This window comes from Metopolophium dirhodum, chromosome 1, assembly GCF_019925205.1.
Source record: "Metopolophium dirhodum isolate CAU chromosome 1, ASM1992520v1, whole genome shotgun sequence".
Classification (NCBI taxonomy): domain Eukaryota; kingdom Metazoa; phylum Arthropoda; class Insecta; order Hemiptera; family Aphididae; genus Metopolophium; species Metopolophium dirhodum.
In genome coordinates, this window is record NC_083560.1 from 12,212,706 (window position 1) to 12,232,226 (window position 19,521).

Consider the following 19,521-nt stretch of genomic DNA (forward strand, 5'->3'; position numbering starts at 1 on the left):
CTTTATTAGGTTTTTTTATCAATATTCCTCTTACACACATATATAAATATGTTATTTACTGTATAAAATAATATGACTATTAACTGAGCTTATCAGTATCCATGCGTTAATTATCAGAAAAAATATATGCCACACCCGAGTAACGATCTTGGTGCACATTGGGTGCCCTACATCAATTTTTAGGTTTTTGTTACCATGCTATAACGATGCACAGCACTGTGTTTTTGATAAAATTGAATACCGATTTATTACATGGGAAGCACCGTGCCGGTAGAACTCAATGTCGTTTCTGGAACCGTTTTAGTGTGCAACTATAACTACTGTTCATTTATCAGACTAGTCGGTGTTGCAATCGTGCAATCGTGAACAAAATTACAGTGCCGTAACCGTGTATGTGTTTAAAAATACCGTGCATATACTGAAACAATTAGGCTGGATTTAGTGCTCGACCGACGGTCAGCGCGTACCGTCGGCGCCGAAGGTACGCGCTGACCGCCGGTCGTGACAAAGCGTTTAGTACATAGCTGATCGGCAACTGTGTCGGTCATATTGTGTATGTTATTTCGTTATAAATCAATTTTTTTAAATACTTTTTTAAACTTAAACTTTTGGAATTTTGAATCCATACCTAGTAAATTCTATGATATGTGCGTATTATTTACGCAAACAATTAAGGAAAAATAAAAAAAGACGTAGAAGATATCATGTCCACCCGGTTATTGTAGACCGACCAATTGAAGGTGAATTCTGTACTCTGTTTTCAAAATTACGAGAACATGAGTCAACATTTTTTGATTACTTCCGAATGTCTATTAAAAGTTTTGACGAGCTGCTTGCAAAACTAGAAGATTTTTTGAAGCGTCAGAACACTTTTCGTATCCCAGTGTCGCCAGCAGAAAGATTGTCCGTCACTATAAGGTAAGTACTTCTCTAATTGTATTGTTGTATTTTTATTAATTAATGAATCTCAAAACTAGTCAGTGTTTTGAAAACTTTATAATGTATGGGAAAAAACTCTCAAAATGCTTAAAAACACGAATATTTGCAAATTATTTTGTACTTCAAAATGTATACATTTTTTTGTATTCATAGCTAAGAATCGAAAATTTAGTAGAAGGTTGTTCATAAGTTTTGCTTACAATAGCTATAAAAAAAATAGAGCTTAAGTCAAATACTTTGTGCCTATAAATTAATACGTTCTTTATTTTACTCAGATTCTAAAAAATTATTAACTTAAAATTAATATTAAAAAGACATTATTATACTTCAATATTTTAATGCATGTTATCATAATTTATTACAGTTTATATTTGTATTACAATTTCTGTAAAGTAATAAAATCCTGCAAAGCATATGTTGTACCTGATGGATCATCATCTAGTTCCTCAATCTGCTGTGGTGATCTTCTGGATTCTTCTGTTGTATATGATGTGAAGTATCGGAATGTTGTGATTCCGAAGTCAAAAAAAAAGTTTGTGATGTTGAGGGTCGGACTTCACTAGAGCCGCTGGAAATTTCAATTGCTTTTTGTAGAACTGCTGAACGGAAAAGTAATTTTTGATGATTAGAAAAGTTGGTCATAATCGGCAAAAGCGAACAAAAAAATGACATATCATCGTTTTGCATAAGTTTTGTATTTTCTTTAAACATGTTCATCATTTCTCTATCAAATTCTCTGTCTTCATCACGAATTCTTTTACGCCTTGCTTGCACATTTTTCCGTTCAGCAGTAGCAGTTTGTTTTGGCTTGCAAAAGTTAGAGTCTTCAGATGGTGAAGGTAGAGTTGAATTTAGAGCGTCGTCATTAGTTCCTATTTCGCTATTTGGTTGGGATTCATTAATTGTGTTCTGACTCTCCACAATTGAATCCTCAGTATCTACTATATGTTTTTTATCTAGAAACTGCATATAGTCAAAGTATACATATTTCTTCGTTTTGTTTCCACCTGCAGAACCAGACTTAGTATTTTTTAATGACGCTTTGCATCTAACGTAAGCGTCCCGTGCCGTCTTCCACCGCTGTTGTACATTTCTTTCTGTAAAATAATTAATTTTTTTAATTTTTTATTTCAGATACCTTGTAACTGGACAAAGATATACTGATCTTTATTTTAGTTACCGTCTAGGTACGGCAACAATCGGTGGAATCATAAAAGAAGTGTGTACAAATATTTGGGACCTATTTCATGAAGAATGCCTATCGATGCCGAGTACACAGGAAGGATGGCTAAAGATCGCTGCCGGCTTCGAGAATGTAGCAAACTTCCCTAATTGCATCGGCAGTATCGACGGGAAGCACGTACGAATAATCTGTCCTGAACACAATGGAAGTTTGTTTTCAAACTATAAAAAGTATTATTCTATTGTTCTATTGGCCATGTGTAATTCCGATTATCAGTTCACCTACATAAATGTAGGTTCATGTGGAACAGACTCAGACTCAACTATTTTTAAGGGAAGCACTTTATTTACGAAAATAAATAACGGAGACATAATGTTACCTCCACCAAAACCACTACCTAATACTACAGAACCACTTTCATATATGATAATCGGTGATTCTGCATTCGGTATATCGAACAAAGTTTTAAGACCTTACGCACGAAGTAATCTGACAACAAAAAAGAAGATATTTAACTATAGAATGAGCCGTGCTAGAAGGTATATTGAGTCTATATTTGGAATAATGAGTAATAAATTTAATATATTTCATAGACCAATGAATACTTCTTTGCCAAATACAATAACAATCGTAAAGGCTTGTTGCGTTTTGCATAACTACATAAGAGAACGAGTTGGAAGACACTAACTGTTGAGGGGTTTCAAGAACTTTATCTCAATATGAACGGCAATATTACAAGATCAGGCGATATGATAAGGGATAAATTTGCCAACTATTTCGTTTCTCCTAGTGGAAGTGCACCGTGGCAAGATGCTAGTATATTTTAACTTTTAACTTTATCATGTATAAATTAATTAGTAATTACGCCTTGTAAGGCAAAAAGAACTGTGATTTAAACTATAATAATAGTATAATACAAAAATAATATATAATTATAACTATTTTTAAACCGTAATGATACCTATAAATATAAATTTAATATTACAAAACCATTTAATTAAATATTTATAATTTTAGATGATAAATAAATAATAAAAGACAATTTGAACCACGAACATTTTGATAATAAGTTATTATTATTATTATTATATTATTAAGTTATTATTTATCTGGTTATTAATAACATTAATAATAGTGATGTTACGAACTGTTTGATTTAAACCCTAGATACAAAAATAGATTGTTTGGTTGTTTTCAATTTTAATATCTGTGGCTTATTATTAATATTTTATCTAATATTATTATATATTATAAAATATGGTTCGGGTTCGGTTCGACCTTATCTAGCCTTAAAAATCAGGGTTCATAACATCACTAATTAATAATAACATTTTTTTTGTCACAAATGTTATTACCATGAGAGGACTTAATTTGTTTTTTTTTTAAAGTAGGCTAGGTGTTCCATTAGTATACATTTTAATCATCAATTTTAATTTACTTACCTATAACTTTTTTCTCATTATCAGGCATATCGTCGTAATTTTGTACAACTGCTTTACAAACTTCTTGCCAAGCTTTTATTTTCGCATCACGTTCTTTGTATTCATTACAAGAAAGATCCCACAATGGTGGATTAAGACGCACCTCAGAAATGACACGTTCGGTATCGATGTTCATTGTAAAATTATAATTTATAATTAACAATTATAATTATATAATAATAATTTAAAAATTAAAAAACTCGAGTACGCGCTCACGGTCAGTCGCTCGATCAGCGTCAAACTAAATGGCAGCATTTACCGATATGGCCCGTCGGTCGACCGAAGTACGCGCGTATCAACTTTTCAGCGCTGCACTGTAGTTGTTCATATTATGTATCCTTTGATATATCTACGCTCGACTGACGTCAGCGCTGACCGTCGGTCGAGCACTAAATCCAGCCTTATAAACATAAATATGTTACATGACACCTATGTATATAATACAAACTCCACCGTATGTACGATTAACTGCTGACCGATACATTAATATTAAAACGCACACATAATTGTAAGCCTTATGGCCAATACACACAATGTATTAGTAAGTTAGTTTGCTGTGCACCTTAGACCTCAATACACACTACGATTACCGGACTCCGTATGACTACGATACAGTTACATAGTATAATAGAACATAGTATATATATTTGTGAGTATTAATATTTGTAAGTGTTTAGTAGACAATAAAACATAATTATAACTGAAAAGAAATCCTAGAAATTTAAATATATTTAAGATCCTGATATCTACATATCTGCTCCTGGCTACGGTATTTATATCTATAGGATCCTACGATTCTCCCTGGATATCTTATATTTAACTGGTCGTTCCCCCGACCACATTACAATACCGTGACAAAAATAAACAAAAAACGTAAAAACATGCAAATCACTTTTGCGAGATGACAGTATCGAATCAGGAACACCTAACAACCTATGATCTGGTAAACCTAATTCCTACCTACCGGGCCACTATCTTAGATATATTTCGGTGGCGATTCTATAGTATTTAAATCTTTTTGATCATTGTTATTTAAATAACATTATACAGTTTATATATGTATAATATATATTATATAAATTTACATTTAAGTATATTTAAATTCCATAAAACTCAAATATATTTAAATACCTATATAAATGGTAATTCAAAAACTCAAAATATGACTAGATACCAAATAAAATTAGGCAAATTTAAAATTCATTTCATATAATTATAATAATAATATTAAAGCTAATAACCTGTGTGGCTGTGTAATTTATGCGTAACCAATGTAAGAAAAAAATATACTTACCTAAATAGATCCATATTTTAAAACAATATTTTAAACAATTTTAATTGCAATAATGATACTTAACTTACTTATATCATACAGTAAAAACATGTTTAAAATATATAAAAGTAATTTTTAGTACAAAATATTCTTTTATTTCAACCTGAACAAAAACTAAAATTGAATATCCTCATTATTCAGTAGATAATATATGATATTGTGAACTGTTGTGAACCTATAACAATATGTTATTTATCATGACATATTTAATAATTTAATATTCAGATGTAAATATATCAAATAGGAATATTATAATATATTTTTAAAAGTTACAATGGCATAAGATTATTATAGCAGGTAATGTCTTTGTATCTTTCCATTTAACATTTGTCTAGTTAGAATTTATATTTGATGAATATAATATATACTATAGGCAGGACGGGCCCCGGGCCCCGCGCCTTCACGACAGTTGGACAGGCCCCGCTTTTATAGATACAGTAAAAAAGTCAAGTTAATGAGCAAAAAAAATGTATTATTTATATTTTATACATTCAATTTATACTAACTATACCTACTTATATTAGTTAACGTCAAATAAATGTATCGAATTTTAAACGAGTTTATGATTAAAATTAAATTTTCAAAGATGAAAATTATAAAAATAACTATCTAAGAAAATTTTTCATGAATTTCTAACTCAAAATAATTTGCAAATTTTCGTCATTTTTACGTATTTTGTCAATATTTGAACTTTATATGCTTATAAAAAAAAATTGTGACTATGGATTTTTAATTATTATCTGCCTTTGAAACAATATACTAGGAGCCTTATATTAAATTGTTAAGCTTTTTTAACCAACAAATACAATTTATTGATATTTATGGGAAAAAATACTAAAAAAAAAATGGAAACTTAAAATGTCCGTAAACAGCTCAACATAAGTCAAAATATTTGGAAAATGTTATGGTGTATAGAAAATGCTAATACTTAGTACTCATTATTATATTATGTGGTACTAAGCAGTATGGCCTATGGAGAGGGGGGCTTAAGTCCACCCAAAAAAATTAGCCAATTAGCGCCTATGCAAATAGGTATGTATTGTAACAATGTTTATAAACACCGCTGTACAGTGACGACACCGTAATTTTGTCCACCGTCACACTTTCGATGTATAGAGTTCGTTGAGCACCGTAGCATCATAATGTCATGTACGCAAAATAAGAATGATTTCAAACAGACACCAATACACTTTAACTGCACCGTCAAGTTCTGCATGGTTGTACTCTTGGTGCACTGTACATAGTTTTCACGGCTGTGCCCAGTAGAAACGGTTTTTTTTAACCCTATTTTATATCCCTTGAGCACAGAATGTGCACCATAAACAATTTATCCTGCACGCTAGGACGGTGTGTGCACTGTGTTACATGCACGGTACTCCAGAACCGACACTGAACCTTAAAATTGTTACTCGGGCAACTACTTACCCAACATTGTTAATAACAAGTGTTAATAAATAATCGAAATACTTATTTTTATATTATTAGAAAGATATAATAATAACTATTAATTAATAATGAGTATACTGCAGTGGTTAGAATGGTAGATGAAATTAAAATTGTGTTATTTCTACACAACTTCACTTTATCACCATATTACAGTGAAATACAAAATACAACGATGTTGCGTTCAACGAGTAATGTGAAAGTAATGTATTTTTCATTCAAGGATTACACATAATTAAAAATGTATTAGTATGAACAAAACTTAGATTACAAAATATTCAATAAAAAAATAAAATCAGAATACACTTAAAATATATAAGAAACATATTATATAACTTGGATTCTTAATAGTTATAGTTAAAAATGTCATAGTAAGAACAATTAATACTTTCATCACAAAATGTTCAAGAAAAAAAAGAAAACAATACAATAAAATGTATGAGGAACAAATTAACATAATATTATCTTAGTCATTGTATTATTTTTATTATTGTTATATAAGCTTCAGTTCTTAACACATAATTAAAATTTAAATTATGTGAGCAAAACTTTGCATAGAAAATATTCAATAAAAAAATAAAAGTAAATAGGCACTATCAATCAAATATAAGAAACAGCATAAGTACACAGGTAAAATTACCTTAGTTAGATTTGAGTAATGATGGACAGTGTTATGGAGTTTTTATTTAAATAAACTAGTAATTATTTATAACATATGAAACTATGTATAAAGTATTATATGTAATTTCAGAAAGTAGTTTTAAATTGGTAAACAGCTTAATCTATATAGCATATATATAACATATATAGCAGAAAACCTAATGCGGCCTGCGGGACAAACCAATCAATAAGTTTCATTTTGTATAGTAAGCATAATGTATACAGCCTGAACAATATAGTATAATATTTACCTGATTGCCCAATTATTATATAATTTATATGTTGCATGTGTTATTCTGACCATTGTAGTTGTTTGAAGTTAAATCAATACCTGTAAAATCAGCAAAGTAAAGATATATTTTCAATCAATACTAATTTAAAAACAACATTTTTAGAATCTTAGTAGAACTCATTGAATTGTAGCTAGCTATTATTAGGTCCGAATTTGAGGAGTTGGAACAATGTGTAAATGGGTTTTGGAGCATAAACATAAGTCAAACGCTATAGAAATAATTGTACATTTATATATTATGAGTAATCCTCTGAACTTGATAATATGACCTTAAACATCTTTAAAAAATGCACACAAGAAAAATGTTAAAATGATTTATAAACATTAAAAATGACCACAAAAATACCAAAAACTTATAATGCTTAATACTTTATGACAATGCATTTTTATAAAAATTGTATAGTTTTAATAATTACATCAATTTGAGTAGTATGAGTGATTATGTAGCATATTTTTATTTTTTATTAGAACAAACAAGAATATAATAAATGGAATCAGTAAAAAAATGATCAAATAAACGTGTATATCCAAGAATAACTGGAACGTCACTTACATCTAGATACATTATCTAAAATGCCAGTCAAGTTAGCTATGCAGGCATTTCTAAGATGTAAAATACTTGATACAGTTAATTTAATTTTAATAAATCTATATTTCTTTTAAAGGGTGTTAACTGAATCAATGGTAAATGGCATTCAATACTATAGGGAAATGCAAAAATTAGCAAATCTTAAGATTAGTCAAAAATAGAAAATTTTACAATTGTTGTAAATCGATGTTTTGATGTGCGAATTAAGAAATTCTCTACAGAGGGCATAAAAAAGAACAGTAATGATTTTAAAGTAAGTTTCAAGTTTTGTATCTAATAACTCAATTATATGTAAATATTTGCCATTGGCACCAATATAAATTAACTAGTAATGGTTAGATACTTTAAGAATTGATAAAATGGTTATACAATTAGAAAAATAATATGACGGAAAAAAATTACTAAGAAAGAAAACCCCACAATACATATTTTTTTGAAAGTTTGCACTATATTATCTTGTTATTCAATAATAATTAAAACTTCTAAAAATTGGGGATTGTACAATTTTGAAGACAACAGATAAACCAACAATTACAGTGACTGATCATAAAGAAATATTTCAATCTAGAGAATTTGTTAGGAAGAACAAAATTGAAAGTTTACAAACAATTTAGATACTTTGATCAAAGATTATTACTAGGATGTAGAAGATATTTTTACGGATCATAATTACTGCCTTGCTTCAACTAGAGATTCCATCACCTACTATATATGCGGTCATTTGTGTTACCAAATTAAAAAAGAAGTTGTAGCATATGTTTCAAAGCAATGAGAGAATATTTTAAAAGTAAAATATATAAAAAGGTTTTGGTAAAAATAATTATTTATTATGTTTCAAAAGGAGATGATTCAATTCCAGAAACAGCATTGACTAGTATTAAATCAAAATGAAGATTAATATACCCAAATAAACATATATATACATTCATATCTGCCTTAAAAGATATATTCTGTGAAAGTTACAATGTGTTGGAAAAAACAATAGATATTTTCTAGAAAACGAAACAAATCTGTTAATATTTCCCGGCGAGTCCCATAAAAATTAAGTTTTGACATTTATTATTACCTATTACTTAACAAGAATGAAAATGTTCTCATATTCACAAATGATAAATCAAAGACAAACCAAAGTATGTTCCAAAAAGAAGAAATTGTCAAAGTTGGTAAAAACATAAAATAAACATAAAAAATAATATTTAATGACAACAATTTTTTTTTTTTCATATACTAAAAATTAAATTAAAATCACTAACACAACAATATTATACTAATACCGTGTGTTATCCTATAAAAATTGTTGTTAAATATGCTACTAACATACAGTGTGCAATTACATTGCATGTGTATAAAACCTGTACAATTTGTGGTTGCAAATTTGTTTGTAGTGTCTAGTTCTGTGTAGTTCATGCTACCGACTACACATTGTTAACTATTATTAGTTTACCTATAAGGTTACTTAAACTTTTAAAACAAATTAATGTATTAAGGGGAAATAGTAAAATCACAATACGTAAATAAAAACATATCAATAACACACACCCGAAATAGGCTGAAAACATTTAATATGTATTACCTGTATACTGTTATCATTGCTGTCATACATATCTAAAATTAGATAATTTAATGAATGCCGCTGTGTTTGGCTTGACATGCTGTACAGTGCCATGCTTGAAAGCATTTAACAAAACTGCATATTCTATGTGTTCCGTAAATACCACATGTGCCGCATAGTAGTATTTCCCATGATCCACTGTTTGGAAAATAAAAAATATATTAATGCACTTGAATTATAGTATAATAATAATAACAACATAATCATATACATATTATATAATTATGGCAATATCTTATGACAGTCTTAAGTGCTATTAAAATATTATTAAATTTAAGGGAAAAATTTAATATTGTAAACAACATGTCAATATAGGTTCAATTTTGACTTTGAGCTGTTATAAAAACAGACAATAATATTAATAAAAGCTTATTTTTATTTTATTTTATTTTTTGATAAGATTAAGGCCTGGGCCCAAATCAAAAAGTGATGTAATAGTAATTTAACAATAAATTAAAATGAATGAATAACAAATATAATAAATAAACAATTTATCAATGAAACTAAAAATTAATAGAGTGAAATAATATAAGCAAAGACCCAGTTGAACAGTGTTATTAAGGATAATTGAAAGTGGGGTCTTCATTAGAAATCCGCATAAGACAGTTCATAGGGGAGTTACCTAAGTAATTAGAAGAAGAAAATGGAATTAAAAATGAAGGAGTATATCTAGTCGAACATGGTGGAACTTTAAAACTTAATTGAGAGAGTAGGGTAGGGCATCAATAATGTCAGATAAAAGATTTTTTAAAAATGTTATATTAGCACTATGTCTACAATCAGGAATACTAGATAAACTTAAAGATATACTGACAGGTTTGTAATCATGAGAAAGACAGTGTATTTTTAGTGAAAAAGCAGCAAATGATAAAAATTTCCGTTGGACTCTTTCTATTATTAAAGAGTCTATAGATAATTGAGAGTCCCAAATAACCGATCCATACTCTAAAATATGTCGGACTAAGGAGCAGAAGAGAATCTTTAATGACTGGTCCAATTTGAATATGTATATGAAGTTACTTTAACTAAATTTAAATAAAACAATAAGGCACGAGAACTTTGTTAATTTACAAACTGATCTCAAATTATATATATTATTTTAATAAAAATAAACCTCTAAAGTTTAGAGTCTAAACTACTTAATCAAAAGAAAATATAGGTAGCACAAAATAAAGAAACGGTAATAAATTATTTATAAATTTAATTCCGTATATTGTATATATTTATAATAAATATTATACATATTATATTCAAAAAAAAATTGATCTGCGGGCCGTTGAGAAAGAAGAATGGTATTAATGATATTTGCACCACAAAAATACAAATTTTTAAAACCACAAATCATATTTTAGGGTATGGGGATGAAACTCGCATAACCAGCATACACAAAAGTTTAAATATACCACATCCTTTAATATTATATTTAACAATATTAGAGATTAAAATACTTTTTTTCTCAGACTTTTGTACCTTCAATAATTTTATTTTCGTCTGATGCTTTGAAGAAGATTCCATTAATATACCTAATCAGTCATCATGTTGACTAACTTTTGTTCTTTTAATAACAGTATTTTACTTTTTATAAAACTATTATTGTTTGGTAATCACCCCAACCATAATATAAGTGTTGCATATTATAATATATGTATAAGTACCTACAGATTTTCTGTCTTAACAGTCATAGTTGAGCACAATGGTGAATTAATAAAATACTTACCTCCATTAATTAAACACTCTACAAGAACACTATAATGTATAATTATTATCCAATTTGATAATAATGTAATGGAAAACAATGTGAAATTAAAATTGGAATAATGATTATTATATTTATTGATACAATTTACATATTATATGGTTAGATATTTAGAATATACACAGCAATATAAACCATACCATGTATGGTTAGTTTGATACAACAAAAGTTGAAAATGTGTTATGAAATTGTTTTAAATTACAAGTTTAATTAATATGTCAATTTCACAAATATTTCACACAATTTAAGAACATACTAATTGAGTAAGTATCTACAACTGCCCCTTCTCGCTAACTCTGATATATTTAATTAACTGTATTATTTGACTTTGGGGCATAAAATAAAAATTATTATAATTAATACTTACATCTTCTCTTGATGTTTTCGGTTTTGTTTATAAGGACATAAACATTTTTCAATAGTACAAGTACGCCTTTCTAAGATCCCTGCAGAAGCGTCAGGTAAAGTTGCCGAAGGGGCACCTCTTAGATGTACGGCCATACCTCTGTTTTGAGACAACAATCTTTTTTCTTCCATACCTGATATACCAAAACAAATCCAAGTATCTAAAATTAATTTTGAATACTTTAAAACAAATATTTTAATCAAACTAGGTAAAATAACAAAGTTGGTTTTCTAATTTTATAGCTTTACTACAAATTAGTCTTATTTTATGTCTACTCAACAGTCAAATAAATATTAATTAATATTAATTAATTTTAATATCCTTAATAAACTAGTGCTAAAGGCTACAGTAATGAAAAAAACGTTTAAAATATATTTTTACCCACTCTGTAACTCTCCGCACATAACAACCACAACATAATAAATTATTAATTAATGATAAAAATATGACATTATAACACAACAGTATTAACTCTAGTCTAGATAATACATTTGAAATATTCACAAGAATACTCGCGCACAGTCTTCATAGTTCTACACAGTATGGTGAACCATAATTATTCAACTAGTAATAATCTCACCACTTATAAAAATAACATAACAATCAATAACGTTTATCAACCATCAATTTTTGGGAAACACAATTTAAAAATAATCGACTATCGAGTTTTTGTGAGCACACACACAACATTTTAGACCATATAATAAAAGGTTATGTCTGGTAACACTTTTATATTACTGACATCAGATCATATTATACAGTTGGGAGTAATATCTAATTTAGTTTATCACCTAAATAGAAGATTAGGTTAAATAGATTAAATAGATTAACTTAGGTTAGGTTAAATATTTTGAATTCTAAAAACAATGAACAAATGTCTATAAGCCCAGTCTTTTAGACCATGAAGTGTGTGTTCTTGGGTTAATTAATCTACGTATATAGTATATACAGAATAATCAAATTCGACTAACTGATTAATCAACGTAGACCCTAAAGTATGATCATTAGGGACTTTTAACATTTTGATAGCACCTTTGTACCTACTACCATGTAGTGGTGAACTCGGACAGGATTTTCTAAAATCTATACTTCGAAGAGGTGCTCACACAAGGATTTTGAGATTCACAATGTAAATCTAAATTTATTTTTATAAATGGGTGCCATTGGTTTTATATTATGTTATTTTTCATATAAATGGTAGCCAGGGGTTAAATTAATTAAATTTCCATAATGATTGGATATATATTTAACCTGATTTAATATTTGGTCACTATAATTTTTATAGTAAGTAGTAATTATTAGTAAAATAATAATTGCATAGGTATATATTGTTATTTTCTACTAGCAATTAGTTCCCCTTAGGATAAAACATGTTACCTATTAGTTATTACTATCCTAGATTCTGAGCGGAGCGATGATTGTATTGATTTTACAATAATGAGTGATTTTTTTTTAAATTTTTTAATTTTTTTATTTTGTCTGTCACCACTGTTTGGGGCAATAGAACCGCTTTGATTTCTTCAACAGTATCATGTTCGATGGAAAAGAGAATCTAGTTGGTGCATTCGGTAAGTAAAAATTTTAAATTCCCAATAGTTTTCAAAAACACCGGAAAAACAATATAAAAATCAAGGAAAACGGGAAATTTTACGCAAAATCGGCTTTCGTCAAAATCAATTTTAAATTTTTGGTGTAACTCCAAAACAAATATACGTAGATACATGCAATTTTTCATGGTTGGTTATAAAATATATTGTTTATATTAGCATTTTCTGCACACGATAACATATTCAAAACATTTCGATTTGTTTTGAACTGTTTACGGACATTTTAAATTTCCTTTTTTTTTAGTTTTTTTTTCTTTAAATATCAATAAAATTTTATTTGTTGGTTAAAAAAGCTTGAAAATTTAATACAAGGCTCCTAATATATTGTTACAACCGGTTACAACAATATTTGTAAAATATTAAAAATCCATTGTCCCAATTTTTTTTATTAAGCATTTAAAGTTTAAATCTTGACAAAATACGTAAAAATCACGAAAATTAGCAAATTCTTTTAAGTTAAAAATTCATAAAAATTTTTCTTTTTAAATCTAAGATTTGAAAATGTAGTACTATGAATTCTAGTAGTTTTATGAATTCTCAACTCAAAATAATTTGTTAATTTTCGTGATTTTTCAGTATTTTGTCAAGATTTGGACTTTAAATGCTTATAAATAAAAACTGTGACTAAGGATTTTTAATTTTTTTCATCTGCCTTTGAAACAATAATCTAGGAGCCTTCTATTAAATTTTCAAGCTTTTTTAACCAACAAATAAAATTTTATTGATATTTAAAGAAAAAAAAACTAAAAAAAATGGAAACTGAAAATGTCTGTAGCACAGTTTGAGTCATATAAGAGTAGGCATTTATACGAATAACAAAGTCACACAAGGTCAGCTAGTTATGATATATAAGGCATAGGTACTACCCTAAAGTCTGATTTATTTTTATAATTACATAATACGGGTACCTACTATTTTTTTATTAACATTTAACTCATATTTTATTTTGTTAAAATAATACAAATTTATATGGTTATCTTTTATGAACATTTTATAATGTAGAATATTTTATAAAAACATTATACATATTTTACAGAATACTCTAACTCACAATAATATAGTTTATAATTTTTAATTTATTTATAAGATAAAATAACATAGGTAGGTCTGCCTAGAAAACTTATCTAATAATATAAAATCTATAATTTTAAATCGAGAATCTGTATTAAATATATATGTATATGGGTCGCTGTTGTATACAAATTACGATAAAAAAACCAAATAATTAATTTAAATTTAAAAATTAACTATATATTCAACCGAATTTTGTATTCATTACCTATTCAATATTGCATTATATTATTAAAATAAAATGATAAAATTGTCAATAAGAAAAATTATTATTAATATTTTTAGTCTACGGCATTGGTAATTCATTTTTGGTAGAAGGCCACCTACCCAAAAAAAGTCAATTTGTCTTCATAATAAAGAGAAACACTGTTATAAAACATTGAATATAAAAAATTAATGCATTAATAATAAATCATACCTGCACCATCATTGCATGTTTTACAGCGCCAATTTTGGAAACATTGAAGAAAACTGCATATCCTATGTGTTCCATATAAATTGCATGTGTGGCACAGTATTATTTCCCATGATCCACTGTTTGGAAAATAAAAATATATTAGATAGGTAATGCCACTTGAATTATAGTATAATAATAATAATAACATAATATTGGTAGGGGAGTGTTGTACCTTGGTCTTATGCTTATTTATGCCTTTGTAATTGGTTAAGAATTAATTCATGGCGGAAATTATAGTCACTAGTTCTACAACATTGAAATATATCCACAGTTAGAACAATAAAATCACTAATGCATTTATAATAAAAAAAATTTAATTTAGCCCATCAAAATAATGATTTTTGGTATTTTTAAATTTTATTTTCTACATTCAAATTTGTGATAAAAGTTCTTAGGGTTAGTGCCATTTTACGTTTAATATTGAATAGAATTTAATGATGTTGTCCATTCAGATGACAACTTAGTATTAGGGTCCAAAAAATTACATTCTTTCCAAATTGGTATACATGTACCTTGGACCAAATCATGAATTTTAAGGTTTAAAAAATTGAACAATATGTTTTATCATTTACCTAAAATTAAGTGCGAGATTAAGTGGTTATATATTATCTATATACTGAATGGGTTATAATTTTTTAAGTACCTAATATATTAAAATTTTTTTTTGTATTTCTATGTATATTTCAATGTAAATTCCAATGTAGGTACCTTGGACCATTTTTTTATTTTTTTAAAAATAAAATTATCTCAGAAGGCAGTTGATTTAGGATTTGGAAAAAAAATACTCATGTATAGATTATTATACTTACAATATTTGTAATATGCATTAACGTGAAATATTAACAATTAGAGCTGTTAGAGGACATTTAATAAAAATGGTCCCAAGGTACAACACTCTCCCCTACATATGAGTATTATACAATTATTTCAATTTTTATGAAATTATTTCATATTATCCAATTTAAGGAAAATATGTAATATTGTACATAACATGTCAACATAGGCTAAATATTGACTTTGAGTTGTTATAAAAACGAACAATCATGTTGATAAAAGCTTATGCACTCACTTATGCATATGATGTGACTTTTAAAATATTTACTTCAAAAAATACGCTATTTTCTTGTTTTTTTTCAAATGTTTTATTATTAATTTTAATATAGGTAATATAGATTTTAATGTAATTTGTAATTTAGTTTTAGTAAATTAGTAAATTGTTGTACCTTGATCCATCTTATTTTGATGGAATTTTTTTTCCTAGATTCGTTGTTACTTGTTACCACGTTTATAGATACTATAATACATTAATACCTAGTATCTTTACCCATCCTTATCATAATCAATAAACAAGATAGGTATTTTTTGTTGACATTTAACCTCTAATTCTTTTTTTGCTAATAGGAAAAACAAAACATTTCTAATTGTCTATGGTCTTTAATAAGTGGTAAGTATTTAATTAAAATAACTATTAGTATTATTTGAAATAATTAATAATTACTGAATATTTTGTTAACTTGCAAATATAAATTTAAATATAAAATAATAATAATATTTAATTAAAATGTTTATAATATATATGTTTTGCAATAGAAAAATTAAAAACAATTGAAGACCCATTTCAGGAGGCTAAAAAAATCTATGGTTTAAAATTAAATAAAACCAGAAGAAAATTTTTAATGGTTTTGATAGCCCTTACATAATTGCTAAGACAAATCAAAGCAATACAGACAGTACTGAAGAATTTTCCCAAAGCACTTTGCCAGATTTGATTGAAGAAAGTGAGTACCTATGAGACATATTACCTATGAAATTTTTAAAAATAAAATGTCTAAATTTAAATATCTCGACAGACACAAAAAACAACTAGGTTTGATTATAGAGTTTTATAAAAATTGATTAATAAAGTCAACTCATTTTTCGGATCAAGTATTTAAAAAACATGACAACAAACCTAGCAACTAATCTTCCCATGACATAATAGAAGTTTTAAATGTTAAAATGCCTTAAATTAAACGAAAAAAGTAAAATCATTAAAATTACTAATATAATTGTAGTATATATCTATGTACATACCTAAAGGTAAAATTATTATCTAGTGAACCTCATAGGTTTTTTTTTAGATTTTAATTTTGAAGCAAGTTATGAGTATTTTAAAATGCACAAACAAATTACAATATTAATATAGGTACTCATAACTTGCTTTAAAATTAAAATATAAAAATCCCTAAGGTTCATTAGATAATATTCTTACTTCTACATTTTATAATAGGTCAATTTACTCTGATTATTAAATAAACAGAGCTAATTGTGATCTGCTGAGCGTACGATTTGCTATGTCATGCGTTTGTAAGACAGAGAGAACGCATACACCCGCATACGCACTCTTAAATTCTAATTTGAAATCATACCTAATACCTACCTACGATTAAATCGACATTGTACAACGATATAGACATCGTAAAATTATAAAATCAATATACCTACCTAGGTACTATGATTAATTTAAATAAAAAAAAAAACAAATATGAATACCTAAATGATCTTGAATTCAAAATTAAATTTTTCATTTCGATTCTAAGACCTGCATTATTATTATGAAAAACAATTAATGAAGTAAGTACTTACAACTCTATTTGATAGTTGCGTTTCTCCTTGAAAGGACATAGACATTTCGTAGCGTTACACGACTTATGGACCAAGGTAGAGTTGTACGTCATATTTGTATTTTTCGAATAGCTAGCCATGTCCATCAAATCCAGCGACGACGAAAAATAAAGAATGCGACGGTAAGCGGATACCGTCAAAAGGCGTCAGATGTAGCGGTGAACGGTCTGGACGGTAAAGGTATGTTGAGCAACGCGGACAGGAGCACAGGCCACAGGAAGCAGAAAAACGTGTTTCGGACGCTTCCAGCTTCGCTCGGCAAACAGTCGAAATAAATAATTGGTATAGGTCACACGCTTATTAAAAATTGCTACAACAGAGTAGGAGGGCCGTAAGACGTAGTTGTGTGCGGCGGCCATAGACATACAGAACAATTATATTAGATAAAATATATACAATTTACATTATAGATTTATTATATTAGATTCCATATATCTGTGGCGGCGGCAAAATTTTTGTGTTGCCAAATGTTATCAGCGCAACCGAAAAAGTTTTCCCGAACCGGCTTCAGCGCCTCCGGCTGATACCTCCGACCAGTAAGTTGCCCCACAACGGTTGTCGCAGACGACGTTTCGACTTTTGTCGGCATCGTAAAAGATAAAAATATTCAATTGGACAAGCAGATTAACATAACGCCGTCTGGTGAAATGTGGAAACAATTTGTACCTCCCGATTCGGGATGTATATAGATATAGTTTTATATTGGTTATTTTACTTTAAACTAATTTCGTTATTGAAACTTTATACGCGTTTATAGCCAACTGTATGCGTGCAAGTAAGTATAGGTACAGTTTCTACTTTAAATATTATCAAATACATTCGTATACACTTCGCTTGATGCAAAATGTATGCAAAACGTCGGTGAAATACACACAATCTCACGACTTCCCGCAGGGGGAACCCGTTTAACCATCCGTTCGATAGGCGTCAACAGCGCTCACAGTATTAATCTGTCTTCACTGTAACTTGTAACGTTGTAAGGATTTGTCCCAACTGGCAACTGCACAAATACAATTATTTATGATACAATGAAAAAAATGTATAGGTACTTCATAGTTAATTTTAAAGTCGTAGTGTCGTACGCATTTCTTGTGTTTGCGACTTTACGTACCTACTCGGCGCATGGCGGTCCGCATATCACGAAAAAACAAAATGTTATCATTAAAATAAATTGGCATAGAAAAAAATTAATAGTAGACAATATTAAAGTCGATACCTAATTCAATAATTAATTGGTTGTACACATATACCTACCTGTTGTAGTTCGTAATCACTATTCGTACGATGTAATTAGTGCATAGGTGATTACTGATTACTAATTGTATTATTTAATTAAGTATTAAGAGGACGCTACCCATACATTTGTCGTCTCGTCTTAACGGCTCCTTTGCACACGCACGACATAACAAATTGTCGTTCACTATAATATAGTTTCAATTATGTGCTAACAGTTCTGATACTAGAATGAATTGACATTTTAGAAAACTTTTAGGTAAGAACATTATCTGTGCTTAAGCGTTGTCGATTTTTCGAAATTTTCATTTTCAAGCGAGATATGGGTATGTGAAATATCAAAAATTAAAAATGATCATATCTTGCTTGAAAATTAAAATATCGATAAAATTAATAATAAACTAATAAAAGCCAACGATTAAGCACAGATAATGTTATTATCTAAACAATTGACGATAGGTCAAAATGTCAAATCACTTTAATATCAAAAAAACTAACAGCACACTATTGAACGACAATATTTGCTATGTCGTGCGTGTGTAATACGGAGTCAGCAAATGTATGGGTAGCATTCCTCTTAAGCATTAGAGATGAAAAACAGAAGCATACTATAACGCACGGTCAGCAACGAAACTCGAAAGTGATGAAAGTAGGTAACGCGTTAACTTTATCTGTAGACTGTAACGCATTACGTAATTTCGTTAGAATTGTTTTCGTGTAACAAAAATGTAATAGATATTTCTTTTGTAGAATTTATACTAATTATGTAATAGCGGGTTTTCTGGTGATCGAGTG

The 19,521-nt window shown here is 28.3% G+C and overlaps 2 protein-coding genes across 2 annotated transcripts; both read right to left on the reverse strand.

The window, feature by feature from the left end:
- Window positions 1–1,377: 1,377 nt before the first annotated feature.
- LOC132953563 (uncharacterized) lies at window positions 1,378–3,739 on the reverse strand. The gene is made up of 2 exons (XM_061025958.1): window positions 3,565–3,739; window positions 1,378–2,036 (listed from the first exon to the last, which is right to left on the reverse strand). The coding sequence occupies exons 1-2, from the start codon at window positions 3,737–3,739 to the stop codon at window positions 1,378–1,380; spliced, it is 834 nt and encodes a 277-aa protein (XP_060881941.1).
- Window positions 3,740–6,942: 3,203 nt separating this feature from the next.
- Window positions 6,943–17,965, reverse strand: LOC132936718 (PHD finger protein 7-like). Its single transcript, XM_061003479.1, has 5 exons — window positions 17,455–17,965; window positions 14,791–14,906; window positions 11,656–11,827; window positions 9,494–9,670; window positions 6,943–7,370 (listed from the first exon to the last, which is right to left on the reverse strand). Exons 1-4 carry the CDS (start codon window positions 17,577–17,579, stop codon window positions 9,541–9,543), a joined length of 543 nt encoding a protein of 180 aa, XP_060859462.1. The 5' UTR covers window positions 17,580–17,965; the 3' UTR covers window positions 6,943–7,370; window positions 9,494–9,540.
- Between the last annotated feature and the right edge of the window lie 1,556 nt (window positions 17,966–19,521).